The sequence below is a fragment of the Chlamydotis macqueenii genome, chromosome 3 (assembly GCF_036417535.1).
Source record: "Chlamydotis macqueenii isolate bChlMac1 chromosome 3, bChlMac1.mat, whole genome shotgun sequence".
NCBI classification, from domain to species: Eukaryota; Metazoa; Chordata; class Aves; order Otidiformes; family Otididae; genus Chlamydotis; species Chlamydotis macqueenii.
Genome location: NC_141558.1, coordinates 114,954,952 through 114,975,678, shown reverse-complemented (window position 1 = coordinate 114,975,678; position 20,727 = coordinate 114,954,952). Strand labels below are relative to the sequence as shown.

At 47.0% G+C, this 20,727-nt stretch overlaps 1 protein-coding gene across 6 annotated transcripts in view; it reads left to right on the top strand.

Annotated features, from left to right (window-relative positions):
* The window catches only part of SHLD1 (shieldin complex subunit 1), a 112,140-nt gene that overhangs the window by 38,812 nt on the left and 52,601 nt on the right, over positions 1-20,727 (top strand). For all 6 annotated transcript variants that reach the window (XM_086743413.1, XM_086743416.1, XM_086743412.1 and 3 more), the window contains one exon: positions 7,296-9,597. In XM_086743413.1, coding sequence (XP_086599539.1) covers positions 7,296-7,816 — 521 coding nt within the window. In that variant the 3' untranslated portion in view covers positions 7,817-9,597. The remainder of the gene's footprint in view (positions 1-7,295; positions 9,598-20,727) is intronic.

The following is a 20,727-nucleotide window of genomic DNA, read 5'->3' as shown; positions in this document are numbered from 1 at the left end:
GAGCCTGGCTGTCAGTTTGCAAGCCTGTATATGTAATAGCAAAGCAGCAGATAGTAGCAGTTTAATAAAGCCCCTCGATGCCCTCATCTGCTGGATAATAACTTTAATTGACAGTTAATGTTTTCAAATACATCGATAGGTTTTTTAAATTATTTATGTTCCAGAGAAAGGTTGCTCTTGATAGTAGAATCTTTAAGCTTAGATCTTAAGATGCATTTTTTAAATCACAATTTGAGACAAATAGAATGCTTTAGGGTTTTTTTTCTGGCTGCAGAATCATGTAAATTAAAGCACTCTAAATATACCTATTTGAAGAGTTGTTAACGTTGCTATTTCTATTTCTAGAATGGTGATGAGCTCCAAGGCGGGAATGTGCCTTGTAAAAATAAAATCTCAGGCACCTCAGTTATGTTGCTGCCCTTGTCTTCAGAGATACCTGGGATCTTTGCAAGTGAGAGATGTTCCTGCACGCTGTTGCAGTTACGGCAGCTGTTCACACAATTACATCCAATGCCCATTGCTCTGGGGCCTGGCTGAGGACATACCGTCAGCAGGCTCTTGGGGCACAGCCATAGGTGATGGTATTTATGCTGCTGCTGCTGCTGCTTCTGCCCATACCTATTGCCCTGGACCGTGTGGCCTGGTTGCTTAGGAACAGGTTTGTGAGATAACAGCGGTGCCTATCTTTTGGCCTTCAGCAAATAAGGAGTGTTAATTTGTAGGAGTTCATACTGTAGCTGACTTGCTCTGTGGTTTATTAAATCCAGCGTGTTTAACTAGTGCGTTCTCTGAATTATTTCATTTAGCTGAGATTTTCAGCTGTCTGAAAAGTATGGTCCAGCAGGCATCGGCTGAGAGCTCTCGGAGCAGGGCAGAGCTCAGTATCAAGTGTGACATTTGGAAGAGTGTCTAGGGGGATACGCTATGCCTGCTTATTGCATTTCAGAAGCACTTTAACATTTGCCAGGCTTTTTGTTTTTCTTGAATTTCAAATTCCTAAGGGAGTTAGACAGAAAGGGAAGGGTTTATGCTTCCCCAGAATAACTGCTTACGTCTTATCCCACGCAAATGAAAGCCTCCCCCTGCAAATTTTCACACCACAAATCTGCAGCAGGTAGGAAAAAAAGGCAAGGAGCCTGACTCAGTACTGGGCTATACTCAGTGCTATTCCCCAATCACTGCCTCCATTTTCTACTCCATACCCCAAATTCCTCCAGCCTCTTCCTTCCATTCTTGCTGCCTTTCGTCCACCCTCCCACGTTCACCTCCTTCAGGTCTCCTGACAGAGCAGCCAGCATTTGCACGGCTCCTGGCCAGCTCCTGAGCAATCAGACACAGTGATGTGTGCCTCTACCGTGGGTTGGCTATATCTTGTGTAAAGCAGAGTCTCACAGTCTTGTGAGCCTGCTGCATCTTATGGCATGAGAAGGCTCGTTTGTGTGTCATCAGGGAGACAGCAAAGTAGCAAGGCTTATTATATTCTTATTTTCACTTTCACTTCACAATTTAAATACCCACAAGGAACAAATTTTTTCAGCTTACAACAGTCTTTTTAATGATAACGTCATTGAAAATTCCATTTTGCCTTTGCTTTAAATGCTGGAAAATTTCCCAAATAACCATGCAAGATGAAAACAGCTGTTTTCTGAAAGGCAGAGATGTATACAGAGAAATTGTAAACTCTACCACAGTTCTTCAATACTGCACAAGAAAGGCTTTAGGATCTGTCATTTACTCAAAGTGACAGATGTTTGTACAGCACCTAGCAAAATGGTACTTGGTTTTTTGATACTTGGTTTTTTGGTGCTATTCCAATTTAAATGTTAATAATGGCAATTGTACAATGCAAATATATTCCGGTTCACCTAAAGGGATGCAATCAGCAGTTCGCACATGGGTTTTTAACTGATATAATCAATGGGAATGTTATTAATGCAAGTAAAGGCAGTAGGATTTGGTCCCAAAATATCTAGCTTTGCAATGCCTGAGTACTCAGGTGTGTGATTACTGGCAGGCTAAGGTGCTGTGTGAGATTGGGGTATAGTCAGCTCCTGCTAAATTCTCCCTAAATTTCTTCTTTTTTCCCAGAGCACAGTGGAATTGCATTACTGTGATGATATATGCATTCCCACTGGAAATGAGTCAAGAAAAAAAAAAAAAGATAGATGTTTTTCTGTGCATTAGCTGTCCTAAGTGCTTGTCACATGTAATTGTAAGGCGCCTGGGCACACAGGGAGTTCTGCTGCAAAATGGGACCTGTTCTTGCCTCCTGTGCAGATAGATACATCCCCCAAATCATGAGATTTGATACAGATTTCTGTCACTTGGGAGCTTTGCTCAAGCCCCAGTAGTATCACCTCTGCTTGAGCTTTCCCGTGCCCTGTGGATGTGTCTGACGAAGAGGCAAGAAAGGTTTTTCTAGGAGCGGTGAGAGGGCTGTAGCAACCCTCAGGAATGGCATCTGTGTTCACTTGTCTTTTCACTTAACAGCTACCACAAAGTTAGTGACCCTTTCTTATTTGTGGATGATTGCTTTCTCCCCAGATACATCATGGCAGATTGATGGGAAAAGATAAATGATACAATCTGTAAGAACTTCTGAATGGCCCTTTTTAATGGGTACCATTTAGCTGTAATGTGCCAAGAGGCAGGGTCTGTGGTCTCTTGCAGATCTTGAACTTGGCATGAAATCATGGCGGTGCCTCGGGGAAGGCAGTATTTTAAGCTCCGATGTGGGAGTCCATAGCTGGAGTTTGTCTCCACAGCTAGGACATGCCTCTTGCTTCTGCTCTTCAGCTACTCTGAAAAAAAGCTGTATTCAGTTATGCTCAGCCCTATCTTCTCCCAGGGAGAGTAGAGTTTCTCTCTCATGTAGCTGTCTCCTTTCCTTTGTTTTTCCTTTCCACTGTTGTTTTGCTCAGTTCTCTGGTAATCTTTGTTCAGGGACAGTTGTTCAGACAAGCTGATCCTAATGGTCTCTTCAGGCCTTCACAGCCGGCAGGATGGCTGTAGCAGGAAGCAGACACGTGTTTTCACCATCTCAGAGTTGAGTACTTAAATAATCTGAGATACTCTGTATAACAGTCCTGTCATTGACTTTACAACACAGGGATGTGCTCTAGAATCATCTAAACAACATCTGGTTGAACTTCAGTCACTACTGTGAACGTAAGGGCAATTTGTATGTCTCCAGATTAATGTAGTTCTGTGTAAAAAAAAAAATATTTGCTTTTCTCAGTGTCATAGTTTTCTTGGTTCTTGTTTAGGGTGGCACAATAGAGGGACCTAGAGAAATGCAGTCCTTGCTCCAAGTTATCTGCAGTATGTGAAAAATCAAATGGCCGAAAGGGGTCAAGGGCTTGAACCGTTTAGAGATGGGCCTTTTTGAACATGGCTGCTCCTCTAGTGTCCAACACCTGAGAGCACCAGAGCAGCTCTGAGGTGAGTGTGGGACTGGCATCCATTTTGGTGGGCTTGGACTCGAGCTGTGTCTGTGCCAGGGAGGAGTTATTCCTGAGCCCTAGGGCAAATGGTTCCTGCCCTAAAACAAGTGATGCAATTGCCCTTTTCACAGAACTGCTGATGACAAACACTGTGGTTTAGCTCTCCCCTACTCAGATCTAAAGTGTAAGTCTCCCAGACTCTGATAATAGGATGGGCCTTTGTGGAGTGGGCAGGAGGGGAACTACATGCCCTACAGGCCAGGTCCCCAGAAGGCAGTCCAGCAATGTGGAAGAGGACAGGAGGCTTGGACAAATCCAGCTACAGATGTCATAACTGGAGAATTAGCAGCTGCTGGCATCCAGCTAAGCCTCTGTAAGGGTCAGAGACAGAGATCACAGGAACAACAGCTCTAACGAAGCACTACCGGCTGCAGGGATCACAGCCCACCTGAACTGAGGAGGATTTCTTTCCCCAGAAAGGCAGCAGTGTAGAAGCTCTGCTGTTTCAGGGATGCCTTATTTTACACTCTGACTCTGTGTGCTTGAACACAGTTATATGGAGACTCAAACTGCTACGTGAGCTGCTTTTGTAGAAGAGCAAACAAGAATATTGCAGAGTTGCGTCACTGAAAGTGGCCCAAGTCCAAAGCAGGATCTGGTTGTGTGCTTCGGGCGGTAGGGTTATGTGCTTGTACCAGGTGGAGACTTTAAATTTTCATCAGCAGGTTTATAAACACAAAGAATATACTTTTATCAGCCTCCAGATCTTTTACTAATAAGCTGCAAATGCTGAAGTTCAATTAGCATGGAGTGGAAGCGCAGATGAAGTAGTGTACATTCTTATTGATGATTATCCATCATGTGAGAATGAAATCAAGACGTGAGTAATGACCTGTTTCAGGCCCGGGGGCTTGTTTTTTTTTGGTTTTTTTTCATTGTTTTTTTTTTCCCCTTTACTCATGCTTGGTAGTATAAATGAGTGAAAATTCTCTGGTGATGAAACTCCATTACAGGCGAGTGGAGTGCAAGTTTTCCGCCCTGCTCATCTTTGTATTGACTTCTGTAGGTGTTGGGTCAAACCAACACAAGGGGGTGTGACGACTGTGTCGTTAAGTTTACCATGGAAGGATAAAGAATTTACAAAACTACATTTTTCCCCACTGCTGAGAGCTGGACAGAGAGGTCTAAGCTTTGAAGCAATGCTGCTGTGTGTTCTTAGGGAATCCTGGCTTTCTTGAAGGGTGCAGATGCATGGAGAGGGAAAAGGATTGATCAGTTTAATGCTGCCTTTGCCTTTAGCAGCGTGTTTACTGGCCTACGTGGCGTGCCTGTGTGCTGTAAGTGTGCCCCAGCTGAGAAGCTCTTTCTGGACCCTGCAGGCGTCCAGCTACTGGGCTTGTGCCCTGTGGTTTATAAATCATTCTGGAGATCTGTGTGTTACAACAGCAGTATCAGCTCTGCAGCGGGTGTCGAGGAACGGCCTCTACCTCAACTGTTATATTTTAGGGAGGAAAAGGGTTAAGTGTATTTGCAAAGATCAGTCACACAGTTTGAGAAGGTATTGTGAAATTGTCAGGAAAGCTGAGGAAAAGTGCAACTTCACGGGATATAGATTGGTTCTGGGAATTCTGCGTCTAGCTTTTCATATCTTGCCTTAAGAAGACTTTGCTGGAGAAATAATCCACTAAGAGGATAAGGCCTACTGTTGAAAAATAGAGATGCATAAATTTGAAGTAGTAACTGAAGGAAAACTGTACTCCCAATAATATAATTGAGTACTTTCTGACTAATCAAACCGCAGAATATACCCGTGAAATACTTTCTGGTCACTTCTTTGGTGGATTGTGCTTCGAGAGAGGATGGCTGCTTTATAGCTTACTGGCTTAGAATAGGCTAGGATATAATTATTTAAGTTGGAAAAGACGTTTAAGATCATTTAGTCCAAACGTTAACCTAGCACTGCCAAGTCCACCACTAAACCATGTCCCTAAGAGCCATATCTACACGTCTTTTAAATACCTCCAGGGATGGTGACTCAACCACTTCACCGGGCAGCCTGTTCCAGTGCTTGACAACCCTTTCAGTGAATAAATTTTTCCTAATATCCAATCTAAGATCACAAGAGAAAGGCAGAACAGCATTGCAAAGGTCTCCCCTGACACCATGAAACCAAGAGGATGCTTCCCAGATCATGCAGGGTTGAGATTTGTAGCTGGAGGCAGCTGCTGCTCTTTCACAAAATACGGTGGTGCACAATATTTTGCGGAAGAAGTAGCAAGATGACAGCACGGCACAGGGGTTTGCAATTGCCACAGGAGTCTGAGTGCAAGTGCCATTTGATTGAATTATCAGAGATGCATGAGACTTCAGTTCTGACTTAACATAGGCACCAAAGCTTGAGAGATTGTTGAGGCAAAATGGACCTGTTCTCTTTGATTAGCTCTGATTTGCTACTCTGATGGCATATATTGATCTTAAAAGAAGATCACTAAGCTCTTCTTTGTACTGCATTGGAAATGACACATTGCAAGAGGAGGAAAGGTTCTATTTAAAATTGCAGAATTGGAGGTGAAGTGAAATTGAAAAGAAAGATCAAAGGTAGAAAGTAGGGGGAGGAAGAAAGAGGCAATGTACAGTATGGCTGCTCAGACATCTTAATTTCATTTTAATGAATTTCTGACCACTCAGGAAGGGTATACTTGGTATACTGGGAGGGAAAGAACAGCCTTCTGCCAGCACACTGAGAGTTCCTTTGAACATGGTCTCTTACCGAAATGAAGGACTGCACTCTGCTTCATATTTCACAGAATTAGAAAAGAAAAAGCTATTTTCTGACTCACTATGTCCTGCTTATGTAACTTGCAGATGACAGCCGTGCAACCTCTGGCTGAACCGTGGAAAATTTTCTTGTCGGTGACTCAGGTGTTTGGCAAACAGGCTGGCGCAGTGGGCTTGGAGATGAGATTGCCATTAGAAGCACTCCCTGGGTACCAGAGCACAATTCAAGGTCCCTTTATGGAGGCTCTTCGTAGTAGAAGCTGTGTGTGGCTTGCTCATGGTCCTGGTTGTGTAATTGCCAAGAGCCTCTGTGCTGATGCTGTAGTAATTATGTCAAGTACAAAGCATCCCCCTTCATTGCTGTCAGAGCAGGAGAGAACCATGGCCATGACTGTTATCCAGAGATGTGGGTCAGCAAGGAAGGAGGAGAAGAGCTAGGCAAGAATGAGTCTTCAACCTTTACGTAAATTTTATCTATAAAAATTCCTGCACAATGTGAGGAGAGCGTTTAGTGCAGCTGGGCTGGGACTTCATGGGGAAGCACAAGGTCCCCTTTTGCAGGCCCAATTCCCAAACTCTGTGTGTTCACCGTAACAGTGTTGGTTTGGAGGCTCTAGATCTGGCCGAAAGCTGGACGTGTAGGAGTAAAATTGAGAACTATGAAGAGGGAAGGATTAGACCCAGAGGCGAAGGGAGAAAACTGAAACAGAGGCAGAACTGCTTCAGCTGCAAATTAGACTTCCCTGTGGGTCAGCTGTCATCTCCAGCAGCAGCAGACCCTAATTTCCACCTCTTTGGAAGTATGACTGAGAGGAGCCAGGAGGTCTGTACCACCAAGTAGGTTCGGTTACTGCAAAGGGTCGAGGCTGGGACAACTGTGAGATCCCCAAATACAACCCATCTTATATGAACCTATGCAGTGAGCCCCTCTGGCAGTCCAGCCAAGTTTAAAGCAGTACTTGGCTCACTCCTGCACAGAGCCGGTTTGCCAGACTGCAGTGAGGGGGGACAAAAAAAGATTTTGCCACAGGGTGACTCGGTGACTAATGAGTTTCATTGATCTTGTCCTTGCAGGAGAGAGCCATCTACCCTCTGCAGTTCCTGTGAGCTTTTCTGCTGGAGGCTCTGAGAAAGCAAACGTGAGATGTTACCCAAAAGCAGAACTGTGTGAGCCCACTAAACCTGACAATGATGCACTCTCCTGGATGTATGAACATGATAGTGCAGAAGACACCAGCATCAGGAAATCTCTTGATGGTTTCTACAAAATGTATTGCAAAAAACGGCCAGACAGAATGGATCCCACCTATGAGGCCGCGTCACGATGTCTGTCACAGAAGATTTCAGAGCTAGCAGACCGGGATGGAACAAGATATGCATCGCGTTGCCTGCAAATGGCCCAGGTGATCTTGAACAGAGATGGGTGTAAGGTCTTTCCAAACCATCCTACTACTGCTTGTTTTTCAAAGCCAGCTGAAGAAGAAGTCCTATTGGGAGACATAAAGAGAACACCTGGACTCTCAGATGATGTCCTACAATTCCTCTTGAAAGAAACACGGACAGAACGTAGCCCTGATGTGTCACATGAGAAGTGAGCAGGACGCTGGTTTGTTTCTGTCATTGGAGCTTTGCTTTCACTCCGAAAAGAGGTGACTTTCTTGGAAAGACACTGTTCCTCTTAGCACCACCTTCAACACCACATGGAGGGGTTCATCTGGAGCAGATTTTGCCATCTCAGTCACTGCAGGGTAGCACTGCATAAGGAGCGTCTGTAGTCCCTGTGTAACTGCTTGGGATGTGTTGGCCAGTCGGAATGGATGACGGTGTCCATTGCTGGGATATCAGACATGATGATTTATACCTGCCAGGCTTTTGAATTGATCTACGTCAGCTGAGCAGTGGCCCAGCCCAAATTTGGCCCCTGTGTACACATGGATGTCCAAGTGCTGTTGACTATAACAGACTGACTGAACGAGCTTGGCACAATGTGCCCCAGATGTGGGGAGGAAACTTAAGATTTTGTTCTGTACGTGACTAATACTGTAACGTCTGTGTCTCCACGGGGGTGCTCGATAGCTGTATGTATTTACCTACAGACATATGGTCCCGCAGATCATGATTGCAATGTGAGTGAGCTTTTTCAACAGAAAAAGTGTGTGTGTGCATGAGAGAGAGAGGAAGTACAGCTTCTGAGCAGGTTATTTTTTTTAACAGGAGGGATAAAAAAAGAGAAAGAAAAGCTTTATCGCCTTAGTGATGTTTCTAACACTTCAAATGCACCAGCTGAGCAGACTGGGGATTTTTCCCTGTCCATATGAGGTGGTTTAAGAGCCATCTGAAATAGGTTAATGAGCAAGGGTTCTGCAGAGGTGTCTGTAGGGAAGCTGCAGGGTCGCTGCCAGTTGCCCTGGTAGCTGCCTGCTGTAAGATGCAGAATACCTAGGAAGAGCAGAGCTCACACATATGTCATCATGTCCAGGACTGTGGGTCACTTCGTTGGTTCTGTAGGGGCGATACTGCTTTCTCCATCTCTCTCCCTACCCATGAGCCCCTGCTGATTTCTGCTACCATAGGGTCAGAGCCCAGAGCTTTCACAGAGAGGAAGCGGGTGCTCATTGCTTGAGTACACTCTGTTATCTCTGTTGGCACTGCACAAGACCTTGTGATTACTTTCCTGGTGTGTTGATGGATGAGGGAAAATGTTCTGTGGAATGTTTGAACCATAGAGGTGGTTGCTCTCCACTAGGGATCATCTGCTGTTGGCTGGTTACAGCAAAGATTTGCTGCTTCTAAAAAGCTCTGCTGCTGTTTGTACCCAGAACTTTCTTGCTCTGGCTTTAGTTGAGATCACCGCTGGCTACAGTGGGAACTGGCCCAATGCACTGGTTACCCAGCTTGGGTTTTGGCGACTATCACTTGCCTTATGACGTTAAGAGGTGACCTGAAGGACTAACTCCCAGCAGTTGGTTTTGGTCAGTGCCACTTAGGGAATTTAAAGTCCTCTGGGTCTGATGTGTCGCTATGAATTTGGCAGGTCTAATTCTCCTTTGCTTTGTGCTTATGGAAACCAAGAGTGAATCCCAAGGAGAATAGCTCCATGAGGAATGTGGGACTGGGCTCCCAGTGTCGAAGCCTTGGTGGGGAGGTTGCTGCTGTCATGCAGGGCTGCAGTTCAGGCCTCTCTGCTCAGCATGTGAGAGCCCTTTGCAGTGGTCAGTCAGGAGCAAGCGGAGTTTCCAATCCCTCTCTGGACAGGATGGCAGTCATTAAAGCTGTGCTTTACTAGGTGCAGTTATGAATGTTCTGTTCTTGACTGATAAATCAGGCTCTAAAAGAGACACTTGATTTGGAGGTGACAGTAGTGGTCCTTACCAGGGTTGACAAGCCCACTGCTTTGATGTAGTTTTTGCTTTGTTTCACAGCTTGCTTGGGGGGCTTGCAAGTCAAAGAAAACTTCTGGAAAAATTCTGAGTTTTGTGTTCTCCGAACTTTTATTGTTAGATTTTCATTAAAATTCAGAATAAACATAATTATTTTATGGCAGATTTTAGGTGCTACAGAAGCAGAGCAGAGCTCATCTGGATAAATTAGGCTCCAAAATCCCATTGATTTTTAATAACAAACCAAGCTAAATGTTTAGAGGAGTCTGACAATCTTGTCAGCTATCTGGTGTTAGGAGCCAAAACATGATGGAGTTTAGAATACCTCACTCATCACTCCTCCTGTGAAATGAATGGCTCAATTTCTGGAAAAACACTTAATTTTAGGAGGTATTTCACTGGGATATTATAGGCCAGTCACTTTTATTAAGTTAAGCAAGAGTGCAAGCACAGAGAATAATACTCATTGCTTCTTTTCCCACTCACTGCTAATTAATGTTTTACAAACCTGTGCTGGAACCTGCTGTATGTATTTCTAAGTCTGCTGAAAGCCAAACCATTGTATTACTCATTTCCTTGATAAACATCTCTCCTCGATTTCTTCAAGACACAGGGAGATGAATGCATCTCTCTCCTTTGCCGGGTGTTCCAAGCAAGACTCACCGATTGCTTTGAACAAGCTGTGCTTGAAAGAAGCTTCCCTATTGGCACTTTATGATGCTGCATAAAGGAAGTTGTAATAACAAGTATTACCTCTGGTGAGCAATAAGATAGGGGGCCTAACTTATGTCTGTTTGTGTTTCTTAAGCTGATTTGCAGTTATAACTAAGATGTGTTGCTTCAAATTAACTAAGTTGGATTTTTTTCCTCCTATTTTTGTGGGTTCTTTGCTTTTTGTGTGTGTGTGTTGTTTTTGTGACTTTTCTCAGCCTAATAGAGGGGAATCAACCCATGTTCTGGATCCACTAAACTGCTCTTTCACAGACTACTTCACCCCTTTCTTGGAATGGAGTCTTCAGAAAGTGGAAGGAGCTTTCAAGGAGCAATCAGCTTAAAATGTGTAGGGCTGCCAGGATCCTGTGTCAAACCAGTCCTCAGCATTGCAGAGTGGGACGGCTCTGTAACAACGCTAACGCACCTCCCACCGCTGCAGACACAGCCACCAGTGCTTTGTCTTCTGCTGCCAGTTGTACAGGCATGAACTTGGCCAGAGCTGCTTCCCCCTGCAAACAACAGTGTCCAGCAGTGATGAGAGAGAGGGGGAGGATAGACCTCAGGAACAGTGAGAGCACAGGGAGGAGGAGGAGGGATTTGGCAGGGAGCAAACTGCCCCAGGAACACAGGTGGGTGAGCGAGTGCCTCAGGTTGAGCTTTTGGGCAGCTGCTTTCCTGGCTCTGCCCGCCCACCCCAGCCACTCACCCTGTGGACAGAGGAAGGAGGCAGCCCTTGCCTGGGGCAGCGAGATTGTCCCAACAGGGCAGAGTGTTCTTAGGCTCCTTCCCCTGCCAGCTTGGCAGCACTTCTGTTCTGTTTCCCTCCCAACCATCACCTTTCCACCAACCTCCAGTTCCTTTCTGTCTTTCCTGATGGTGCTAATGAGATCCCAAGAGGAATTTTCCTTTTAAAATAAAGCAGATCTCTCTGAGCCAAAAGAACCTGATGTCAGCCAGCAACAGAGCAATGAACCCACACACAGCCACTTAAAGTCTCTCTCTTAGAGGCCTCCTATCTCCTGGCTCAGTGGCTTCTTTGCTGCTTTACTCCCTCTGCCAGGAAGAGGTGTGCCTTTGTGCATGTTTTCCACCCACTGGTTTGTCCACTGAAGGGGTGGCTTGCTGTGGTGGAGTTGATCGCTGACTGGGGAAGCCATTAATTCTCCAGTGTGGATATGTTCAGGGAAGCACCGGGAGCAAGAGGAAGGGATGTACAGAAAGTGACAGCATACAGGCAAAGAAGAAAGAAGAAAGGGCTGTGCAAATCTCAAAGGTCAGCATCGAAGTTCCCAGCTAATGCAATTACTCCGGTACAGCCACACCGCTTGCTCCAGTTTTAGCATTTGATCTTCAGCATTTCAGTTTGGAGATAGCTCTTGCTCTGCCAGCCCAGCTGCTGAGAGCTCTCATCTATTCCCTTCCTGCGCTGGCCAGATCCCAGCACGGGTGTTTGTGCTTCGTGCACATCACATTCCCTGCTGCAGTTTCACATGGGGCTGCTATTCCTGCCTTGCTGCCCCTGGCAGATTGGCACAGCTGCTGCGCTCTGCAGGTGTTTCCAGCAAAGGCAATGGAAATTTGGCTGTTGACTGTAACCAGAGCAGGAAGAGGCCCTGCTGGCCCAGCTGGCTGCAGGTTGTGGCCAAGATGTTTGGAGTTGGTGCAATCTCTCTTTGCAAATAGATTTATACTGGAACTGTCTGGGTTTAGGTTGCTGTCCTTGAGTCATCGTGAAACTGATACATCTGGTTTCTTGGTAGTTCTCCTTGATGTGTTGCTTGATTACTTTTATGGCAGGGATGTTGTACACTTGCTGGAGGGCACACAAAATATTGGAGCAGACCCTCAGCTGCTTCCCCAGCTACTCAAGTTAATGGTGCTAGGGGAAAAAAAGGAGCTGAGATGAGGATCCAGTATAATTTCTGTAGTAGTAAATATATCCAGCACAGACAGGTGCTGGTCTGTCAGAATCCAGAGAAAAGCATCTTGCCGGCAAAAATTATGGAGAAAGGTAATACCAACTGCTTCTGCAATAGATACAGCTGGAAAAACCAAATGTGTTCTTGAGTATGCCATCAAGAACTCCAGTGACAGTGCTAGCCTCTACCTGCCAGCTTGCAGACAGATCTGTCACGGCTTGAAGGGCATTAATACTGACGGATATAGGGAGCTATTGCTGAGGATGTGCAGGGAGGAAGGAAGGGCTTTGGTTTTAATCAGATGTTGTTATAATTTTTGACCAGCATTTATGCTGTTACACACAGTTAAATACGAGTTGCTGTGCAAAACCCTTTAACTGCCATTTTAAGGGAAATAACCCCCCAGGAAGAGAGAGCTGGAGAAGTCAGAGGACTGCATCTGAATCCATTTAGTTGCTGTATTGAGTTTGGTGATGAGTTGGTCTGTGCTTTGGATTAGCTCTAGAACCACCTGATCTCCTATTGAGATTTTTAAAAAAAAATTTAAAAAAAGCCAAACCCATACAATTTCCAGGAAGAAAGCTCAGAGCAAAATATGAGGTTTCTGTTCTTTAGGAGAGTCCTGCTACTACTGATGTTTGAGAGATACCTGTTGGGCTTTGACGGAAAAGAAAAGAAGCCCTAATGGACTCTAGTCTGACCCTAGATCAGCCCCAGAGCCAGACTTGGCCTTCCCCACTCATAACAAACGTGAGGTGTCTGCCTGGAGACTCTTTTTGGGGCTGTGAGGCCTGGAAAAACCTGAGCTGCTGTCTTTTTATCCACTTTTTGAATGAGATTTAGAAAACATTCAAGGGAATAGCTGTTGTTAAGGGTTTTAAATGATGACAAAATGAGGCAATCTTAGTTTGAAAGATTCATGTCCGCACAGGAAGTTAATCTGGGGTCCCACTGCGGGGATACCGTGCTCCTTCTCTACACACTGGGGGCCAGGGGGGAGGCGAGGCACCTCCAGAGAGGTCATGCTGCTGCTTCAACTCCTCCAGGCTCTTGGGGCTGCACAGCCACTGCCTTTAACATCCTCATTTTCTTATTAGAAATTTCTGATGCAGCAAGAAGAGGGGTAAGAGGACGCATTCTTTTTCAACCCTTTAGGAAATGAGATGCAAGTAATGAGAAAACAGAGAATAGGTGGCTGCTGAAAGAGCATGAAGATAAATACCGGCAGAGGAGAGCATGAAACCGTTTGAATTTAAAGAGCAATGTAGGCAGAACAGACTGGATGCCGCTGAAACATTTGGATTATGACTCACATCTGCAAATCTTGGCTGGCATCTTGCAGAGGATGTGGTAAGCTCTGTGCTTGAAACACACAACCCTTTGAAAAGTTTGTGCCCCTCACGGTCAGGAGTGCCTGCAGTTCTTCTGTGCGCTGCCCACTTCCAGGTACAATGTTCAGCTCATGACAATAAGCCTGCCAAAAATAGATGTGTGTCTCACGCTAAGGCAGAAGGAAGGGCAAAGAGAGAGCCCCTCGGAATAAACATCTCTGGAGCAGGTGATAAATTTGATGCAGGTCTTGTCTAGAGGAGAGGGGTTTTTTTTCTTAACTGTATTTGGTTTCTTTGGAGTATGAGTCTGATTCCTGGGTCCATGCTGATTTGCATGGTAGATGATTGAGAGGCTAAGTTTGGAGGAAGGGTAAATAACCTACAAGGAAAATGGATCAGGGATAACTCTCAGTTCAGCACTTATAGAATCATAGAATCATGGAATCATAGAATGATTAGGGTTGGAAGTGACCTTCAAAGGTCATCTAGTCCAACCCCCCTGCAAGGAGCAGGGACATCCCTGACTAGGTCAGGTTGCTCAGAGCCTCATCCAGCCTGGCCTTGAACGTTTCCAGGGATGGGGCCTCCACCACCTTTCTGGGCAACCTGTTCCAGTGTTCTGTAACTCGCATCGTAAAAAATTTTTTCCTAATTTCTAATCTAAATCTACCCCCCTCTATTTTAAAACCATTACCTCTCGTCCGATTGCAACAGGCCCTACTAAACAGCCTTTCCCCATCTTTCTTGTAGGCCCCCTTGAGGTACTGGAAGACCGCTATCAGGTCTCCCCGGAGCCTCCTCTTCTCCAGGCTGAACAGCCCCAGCTCTCTCAGCCTGTCCTCATAAGAGAGGTGCTCCAGCCCTTTTATCATCTTCGTGGCCCTCCTCTGGACCTTCTCCAACTGGTCCATGTCCTTCTTATGTTGGGGGCTCCAGAACTGGACACAGTACTCCAGGTGGGGTCTCACCAGGGCAGAGTAGAGGGGGAGAATCACCTCCCTCGACCTGCTGGCCACGCTCCTCTTGATGCAGCCCAGGATACGGTTGGCCTTCTGGGCCGCAAGGGCACATTGCCTGCTCATATTAAGCTTCTCATCCACCAGCACTCCCAAGTCCTTCTCCTCAGGTTTAGGTGGGTGATAATCTGGCATCCTGGGATGTGGTTTGGAAGTAGTTGACCAAAGTGACTCTCTTGGCATGGTTGGAAATGCTACTGCAAAGCATTTCTGGGGTCACTGCCTTCACAGACAGAGCCCCCACACTTGTTACAAAACAAAGGAAAGGAAACTTGTGGCCTTTGTGAATAAAACCAGAAATTGTGTTGCTTGGGGTGCCTAAAACATAAGTGGAGGTTCATGATGCTTAACATTTCCTCCTGAGGTGGGAGGGAATTGATATCTAGGATAGTTCTAAGTTCAGATAGTTGTAGCAGTTACATATAGAAAGGCCTTGCACTGTGGTTATTTTTCTCCTCTTCTGAAGTCAAAGACATGAATCAACCCATGCTCTTATTCCCAATGCTTCTGAAGTGGCTTAGCTCTTCCTCTGCCCTGTCCCTCTGTATAGAAAAGGATGAACAGTCCCACACAAATGTTCCTGCCCTTTGATCTATCCCAATGTTCATGTCCCAGTTTTGCTGCTGCCACGACCCCTGACAAGTTTACACTCTGGGTATCTGTTACTATGGGAAATATCTACCTTCTCCTGTCATGTTGCTATTCCCTGAATGTCAAGTGTTTCGAGAATTTTCAGCCCTGTTGTCTTTCGGGTAGTTTTGGTTTTTTTCTTCTGTGACTGGAAGAAGCCACAGAAGCATGGTCACAGGCTTATTAGTTTTGATCTAAGTCTACTTAGCTGCCCAAAGAAGCACTGAACTAGTGGCCTGGAAGTATGGCCATCCATGGGTGGATAGATGATGGCTCCTTCCAGGTAAAGAACAGGTTTTTTTCTGGATGTTTAAGTACCAAGAGTGGTACAAGGTCCTCACAGAAATGTCCGACATTCTGTACATATCTCCCCAGCCCATGTAATAACCTCTGGGAAACTGCATTTCCTTCAGAGGGGTGAAGTGCTTTCCTCTGCCTGGGTCAAAAGCGTTTGACTTAGCTTTGAGGATTCTGTGGTTTCAGCACTCGGCAAAGCACAAACGGTCTTCTTCTCAGAGGCCTTTTGCCGCTGGTTTCTCTTCTTTCACTTTGCTTCTGTGACCCACCCCATCATTTCATTTTTTATCCACTGCATTATTTAAGTCAGGAAGCAACCTGTTTCCCTGGAGGTGAGGAACCAGGTGATGCTGGACCACTTTGTACCCAAACACGCTTCACCACCAGTAGGCAGCTGGGCTGCTTTGGTTTGGCTTTCCAGAGCAGACTTAGCTGTAACCACTGAACATTTAGCTGCCAGGCAAAACAGTGCACCTGAAGTCATAGTCTCCTTGAAACTCTCCTGCCAGTTGTTGCCTGTGCTGTGTGCACGCTCTGGGCAGGATGGCTTGCAAGTTGCCCCTTTGTGCAGTAGGAAACATCTCTCTGAGTCCTTGTCTTTCCCTAGCACTAGCCCAAGCACGCCTTGGCCCTCAGCAGGGCTGGCTGCGTAATCCTAGAGCAGAGCTGCTTGGCAGGGTGATCCCAGGCGCTTTCAGTGCCCTCCTGCCCTCCGCTTCCTGCCCGCTTCAAGAGCTGTAGGAGGGAATTTTCCCAACTTTCCCTAAATCATGCTGCTGTGGCTCTGGCAATTTGCACAGAAGGGAGAGCAGAGACCCTTGATTCCTATTACAAAGGTGGCATAAGTGCAAGTCACATTTGTTTCCTCCCTTGTTTGGGCCCTGCCGAAAGCGATGGCAGCATCTCTTCCACAGCCCATGTTCCCTCCACCCACCTCTGTCTCCCAGCGCGAGCCTCTGCAGCTTCGTGCCCTGCGCCATCCCAGAGCTGTTCCCAGGAAGCCGTGCCTGAGCTTTGGGCTACCCGCGAGCCTGCTGTCACCTCTGTTCATCCCTCTGTGCCCTCTGGTAGTATGTGGAGGCTGCTTGTCCAAAGGCATTTGGTGCCTTCCCTGCAGAACAAATCTGAGGGCTTTTTCCCTTCTGATTGTTCAAGAAGGTGTCCTGGCTCACAGCAGAGGAGCAACGCTCTGAGCCTGTGTTAGGACAACACCTAAAACTCACAACACCTTTTGGGTTTGTGTTTATACGAGATCCCACAAGACGTTCAGGTGAAATGTGTAAATGAAGTAAAAGATGGGGAATAACATCTGCCCCATAGGGGATGGCAAGCAAGGCCAAAATTGGTCCATCATTGCCAAGCAGGAGGAACACAGGACATGGTGAGGGTTTGACAGCCAGTGCCCGAGGGATTTCCCTGCTGTGTGGCCCACATCCAAAGCCCACCTGAGGTCCTGGGGAGGGCTCTCGTTAGAGACATGTGTACTTTGGCTTGGGTATTTTCCAGCTGAGCTGTACCAGCGTCCCTCAGTGTCTCAGAGGGGTGACTCACGCTGCTGCAGGCACAAATCCCCCTGCCCATGCGCGCCAGCTGCCTGGGTTGCCTTGGGGCTCATCTTTGGACTAAGTCTGGCAGGCAGCGAGCACTGCCTCTCTGTTCCCAGAATGAGCTTTATATAAATGCCCGATCCAAACTATTTTGTTGTCCTTGATGAATCCTCCTGCTATTAAGTCATTCCCCACTTTCCTCGACTCGGAGCTCCTCCAGGATGTTTGGCATCGATGGCCTTGCTGATGCCTACTCTGACAGAATTTTTATTTTCCCTCCCACGCAGCTGTTAGTGGGAGGCACTGATTCATGCCAGTGACCTACCCGATCCTGGAGCCAAAAGACAGCCGGGGAGGGAGCTGAGCTCCTGCGGCAGGCAGGTGCTGGAGCGGATCCTCAGCACGTGTCAATGAAGTAGCTCCCAGCCTGCGAATGGAGCCAGGGGCATTTACAGCAGCAGAGGGTCTTTCCCCAGGAGTTTGAGGTGTTTCAGTATGCGTGAGTATAGCTGCTAAAACCAGTGTACAACAAGCAGTATACGTCCTGTATAAATGTGTCTGTTTGCGTGGGGCATATGTTTTCCCACAACACAAAAGTTCATTTTAAAAATACCCTGTTCTGTAGGCTTTCCCTAATGACTATTTTCCCCCACACATCTATTAGCCAACAACATATGCCAGCATTTCTTCCTTAAAAGTAAAAACTGACACGTAGCACACAGAGTATGAAACAATAAGATGTGATTAAGACAGTAGCTGGATCTAACCAAAGCCAGAAAAGTCATGGCTGAAAGGTCAAACCTTTATTTAAATTGCCTCTGCAACGGTCTATTTATTTGCAGGTGCTGTGAATTAAGAGGGAAAGTTTTGTAATGAAAGAACATCTGGCATGGAAAATCTCACCTCAGTTCAAGCTGAACAAAGTTTCACTGGCGCTAGAAGGGAGGTTTTTGTAATGAGAAATGTCAGTCAGCCTCAGGGCAGGTAACGCTGTCTAGCATTATCCCTAACGACGGCATTTCTGGGTAAGCTGCAGTTCCTGGGCCAGGAATCCTCCTAAATGGGTGCTAAAATCAGCGCCTCCTGCCAGGGAAACAGGATGATTCTGAGGTGGAAATAGGGGACATCGGTGCTATGCCCTGCAACATGTTTTCAGTGTGACCTCCGCAAATTGGTTTGTTCTGAGTTCCCAGCAGCATGTTCTGGGTAGCTGAGAGCTTTGAAGAAGGAACGAGAGGACAGGGCATTTACACCCACATCTTTCTCTAATAGCAACTCCCCTGAAAAGGCTGCGGTTGGAGGTTGGAATAACACAGTTTTGTGTCTGTGATCTAGGCCTCCTTGTTTAAGGAGTGACTCAGCATCCGCTCTGTAAGGCTGATGTGTTTTCATGTCCTTGTCCCCTCATGCTCCCTGGGTCTGGGGGGGTCCCCAAGGGAGCATCACTGCTCTGGGCATGGGGTGGGGGCCAAGAGAGTCAGGACACAGCCAGAGGCGGCCGTGGAGTAGCTGGCTGCATGTTCTCAAAGCACTTCTTCCCTCCACGGGATGGCTGGATCTATAGGGGAGTTGTTTTGTTTTGTATTTTGGGGTGGCTTTTTTTTTGTGGTCTGAGTTCTCACTTTGGTAAGGAAAGGTCGGTCTCAGTTTTGAGATGTGTTGGTGCTGGAAGCAGAAAGAGGTGCCCATGAGGCAAATACCACACAGAGCGATGAGAAACGTGTGTGTGGAGACAAGTCTCACATCTGGGGTTTTGTCTCTGTGAGTGTTAATGCTGGTTGTCTGGTGTTCAAGGATAAACTTGTTGCACGTGAATTACTGAAAAAAAAAAGAGAAAAAAAATCTTCTGGGATGAGGAAATACAAACTGTGGCTAAAGGCTGTTTTGGAGGTTGGGGGAGTCTTCCGAGAGGCAGCAGTGGATCAGGCTCAGAATGCTGTGGTGTGCTGGACAAGGATCAGACTGATTTCTGGGCCCTTCGTCCTGTTCCTGCTACCATGGGGTGCCTCTGCAGCCCTAACGCTTGATGAGAGGAGATGGCATCAGCGCCCAGCCTGCCACGAGGAGAAAAAGAAATGAAATCGATTAAGCGTAGATGCTTCTTGTTCAGCATTTGAGTGCAGCAGGCACCCTTGACAGCCCTGGCCCCAGGTTGTGCTTGGAGCTGCTCAGCCTAGGTGGGACAGTCACCTATATACACTGCCCAGCCAACGCTGGGTGCGCCTCAGCTTGAACGGAGGTGTCCTCTTAACTTTGTTCCCAGTCTAAGTTTGCCACACTTGACCCATTTGAGCTGAAATATCTCCCCTGAGGCGGCCACCTCATGTGAGTCTACATGGAGGAGGAGGTGTGCAGGAGCTGTCTCTTCCCAAAGCCAGGGCATGACACTTTGCAGGCTCGGTATGCCTCATGTGAGAGCTGGCAAAGCCACCCACTATGGCTTGCTCTTCCCCATGTCCAGGGTAGCAGTCTCTTTCAGGTCACTTTTTCTGCTTTTTCCACTTGCATCACCTCTCCACTGTCAGGGTTACAGCTGGACACTGGGCCTTTGGTCAGGGCTTGTACCACCAACACAGACCTTTTTTTTTCCTCCCGGAGTGTTCAAAATGCTTTCTGCTCAGCCTTTCAAACCTCAGGTGGAGTGGCTGGATTGAGTCACTCCCACGGGCCTCCTTTCTGAGTGCGGCCATCACCAGTTGCCAGCAGAAAGGCTGAGGAAACCCTGGGGCATCCCTTAAGGCTGAGATATGGGGCCAAGCCCAGGGAGCAGGCATGGCTGCTTGTTGGAAGTCCAGAGAGACTGTGCCAAAGAGAATGTCCCACTCATGCTTTTTCAAGAGACAGGCCTGAGAACAAGGTAGTGCAGCATCAAAGGTGCTAAGGACCCCAGGGAGAGCTGGCACCACTCACATCCCATGGGAGCCTGGCTCCCAGCTGGTCAAGGCCACCTTTGCAAAGTCTGGAGAGGGAAGTGGTGCCAGGTTCCCACATTAGTACCTTGGATAACATGTCACAGCTCTTGGCATCTGCTGGTTTCCACCTTGTGAGGACATTTAATCATAGAATCATAGAATGGTTAGGGTTGGAAGGGACCTTCAAAGGTCATCTAGTCCAACCCCCCTGCAAGGAGCAGGGACATCCCTGACTAGATCAGGTTGCTCAGAGCCTCATCCAGCCTGGCCTTGAACGTTTCCAGAGATGGGGCATCCACCACCTTTCTGGGCAACCTGTTCCAGTGTTCTATAACTCTCATCGTAAAAATTTTTTTCCTAATTTCTAATCTAAATCTACCCCCCTCTATTTTAAAACCATTACTTCTTGTCCTATTGCAACAGGCCCTACTAAACAGCCTTTCCCCATCTTTCCTGTAGGCCCCCTTGAGGTACTGGAAGACTGCTATCAGGTCTCCCCAGAGCCTCCTCTTCTCCAGGCTGAACAGCCCCAACTCTCTCAGCCTGTCCTCATAGGAGAGGTGCTCCAGCCCTTTTATCATCTTTGTGGCCTCCTCTGGACCTTCTCCAACTGGTCCATGTCCTTCTTGTGTTGGGGGCTCCAGAACTGGACACAGTACTCCAGGTGGGGTCTCACCAGGGCAGAGTAGAGGGGAAGAATCACCTCCCTCGACCTGCTGGCCACGCTCCTCTTGATGCAGCCCAGGATGCGGTTGGCCTT